General features: G+C 46.6%; 2 protein-coding genes across 2 annotated transcripts; both read left to right on the top strand.

Annotated features, from left to right (window-relative positions):
* Window positions 1–901: 901 nt before the first annotated feature.
* On the top strand, window positions 902–1211 carry PPTG_21020 (hypothetical protein; the record flags this gene model as incomplete). Its single annotated transcript, XM_008895472.1, has 2 exons — window positions 902–1016; window positions 1186–1211. The coding sequence occupies 2 exons, from the start codon at window positions 902–904 to the stop codon at window positions 1209–1211; spliced, it is 141 nt and encodes a 46-aa protein (XP_008893720.1).
* A 68-nt stretch (window positions 1212–1279) lies between these two features.
* PPTG_21021 (hypothetical protein) lies at window positions 1280–1723 on the top strand (the record flags this gene model as incomplete). The annotated part of the gene is made up of 2 exons (XM_008895473.1): window positions 1280–1373; window positions 1449–1723. The coding sequence occupies 2 exons, from the start codon at window positions 1280–1282 to the stop codon at window positions 1721–1723; spliced, it is 369 nt and encodes a 122-aa protein (XP_008893721.1).
* Between the last annotated feature and the right edge of the window lie 15 nt (window positions 1724–1738).

Here is a 1738-nt window from a genome sequence, read left to right on the forward strand (position 1 = left end):
ATGCTCGCAAAAGGGTTTAAAATATTCTCAGATACGCGACAACAGGGATATACTGAAAGAACTCACCATTACTGGAAATATGCGATACAGAGCTTTCTGGTGGTTCTTTTCTTTAAAAAAAATTAAATTTGGTAATTTCAAAAAGGTTATGCGACCGCAAAGTTGGTGTACCAGTTCATCTAGACAGTATATCGCCCCAGTGTATCGCCTATCATGACTCTGATGAACTAGAACGACCAGGACATCTGGATCTGAATTGGTTACTTGATGGTGGATACCATCACCGCATCATGGAATACACGATGCAGCAGTCGACGCATTACTGACAGATTTCGAGTGCTACCTATGAGTTGCGCGCTGGATACACAAATTGACTTCTGGACCATACTGATAATCTAACGAGCGCGTTAGTGTCTGCTTGTATGTGGATTGGGGTACTTTGCGCGGTGTATTCGATCGACGGTCGTTCTTAGACGGCATTCACTTCGGCTGCGACAATTTCGTCAACTGCTTGGAGATATTGGATTGATTATTGACGCGATTCCCAGAATGTCAAATCCGTATCAGTTTAGGCAGGCATGAACATACCCCCGTTACCGAAACCAACGGCAGCTCGCCTCCTATTCGCGCACTTTTTTCCATACCTCAACAATTGCAGTTCGAACGGCGTGGGCATTGCCTTGATCCCCTTCTCCTTGCAGTAAGCTCGGTGCAGGATGTATCCGTTGATTATCGCCAGATCAACAAGCCCCCAAAGCATGTAGAGGGGAGGGTCGCCTATCTCGCTATTTTTTTCCTCGTCATACCGGTAGCGATGTGGCAGCATATTGCCGAGCGCAGTAATTTCTACATGCAGGAGCAGCTGAACAAGCGTGTTGAAGCTTAGTCTGAAAAGAAGGAGATGAAGAAAAAGAAGGCTAAGGCCGCTGGGATCTACTCGACTCCCCCTAGGAGAAGACGCATCGAGACGCTCGCCAGGAATTCTTGTCAGTCAAGCCAATCCAACCTCACGAGCTGTGGGTATACATGGGGCTGTTGATCACAGGGCAATCATCCCCAATCGGGGCAGACTGGAAAACCACTGGCGTCAAGAAAAAAAGTCAGAACAATATTGCGCGGGACGTTCGGTCATTACATGGCAAGATATCGATTTATGTATATCAGCTGGAATTAATACTTCAATAGTTGTCAAGACCCCGTACAAAGACTGATCGTGCTTGGAAATTCGTTCCATGGTCAATGTGCTGGAGCAGACATTCGATGAGGTACTGCTACCTTCATGGTCGCTGTTCGAATGTACATGAAAGAGGAAGCCCCACAAGAGGGCACTAAGCTATTGATGCTTTGCTGTGCGCGTTCTGCTTATTCATTCGGTAAGTGAAACTACTTAGTGGTGTAATAGCTGCGTTACATATGTTGTAAATTGCACTGCATCTACTGCATGTTAGTTTCGAATTCTACTGTGGACAAAAGCAGCATATTGCAGCGTCTGGTGTTGTGGATACGACGCCAGGTCCTGCTACTGGGTCCGCAACTTACGTGCTGTTTTCGGAGACAAGCTTTCGGGGAAGGCGATGAGGCTGATTATGGTGGATTGATTTTATACCTCGTTTGTTCTGGCGGTCCAGCTCTTGATAATGGGTTTCTATACGATTGGTGCCATTATGACGAACCGGCGAGATTTTTGCAAGGGCGTGGTTTCAAAGAAGAAGACAAGGCCTAAAGACATTCCGCGTGG

Source organism: Phytophthora parasitica, assembly GCF_000247585.1.
Source record: "Phytophthora parasitica INRA-310 unplaced genomic scaffold supercont2.3, whole genome shotgun sequence".
Taxonomy (NCBI): Eukaryota; Oomycota; class Peronosporomycetes; order Peronosporales; family Peronosporaceae; genus Phytophthora; species Phytophthora nicotianae.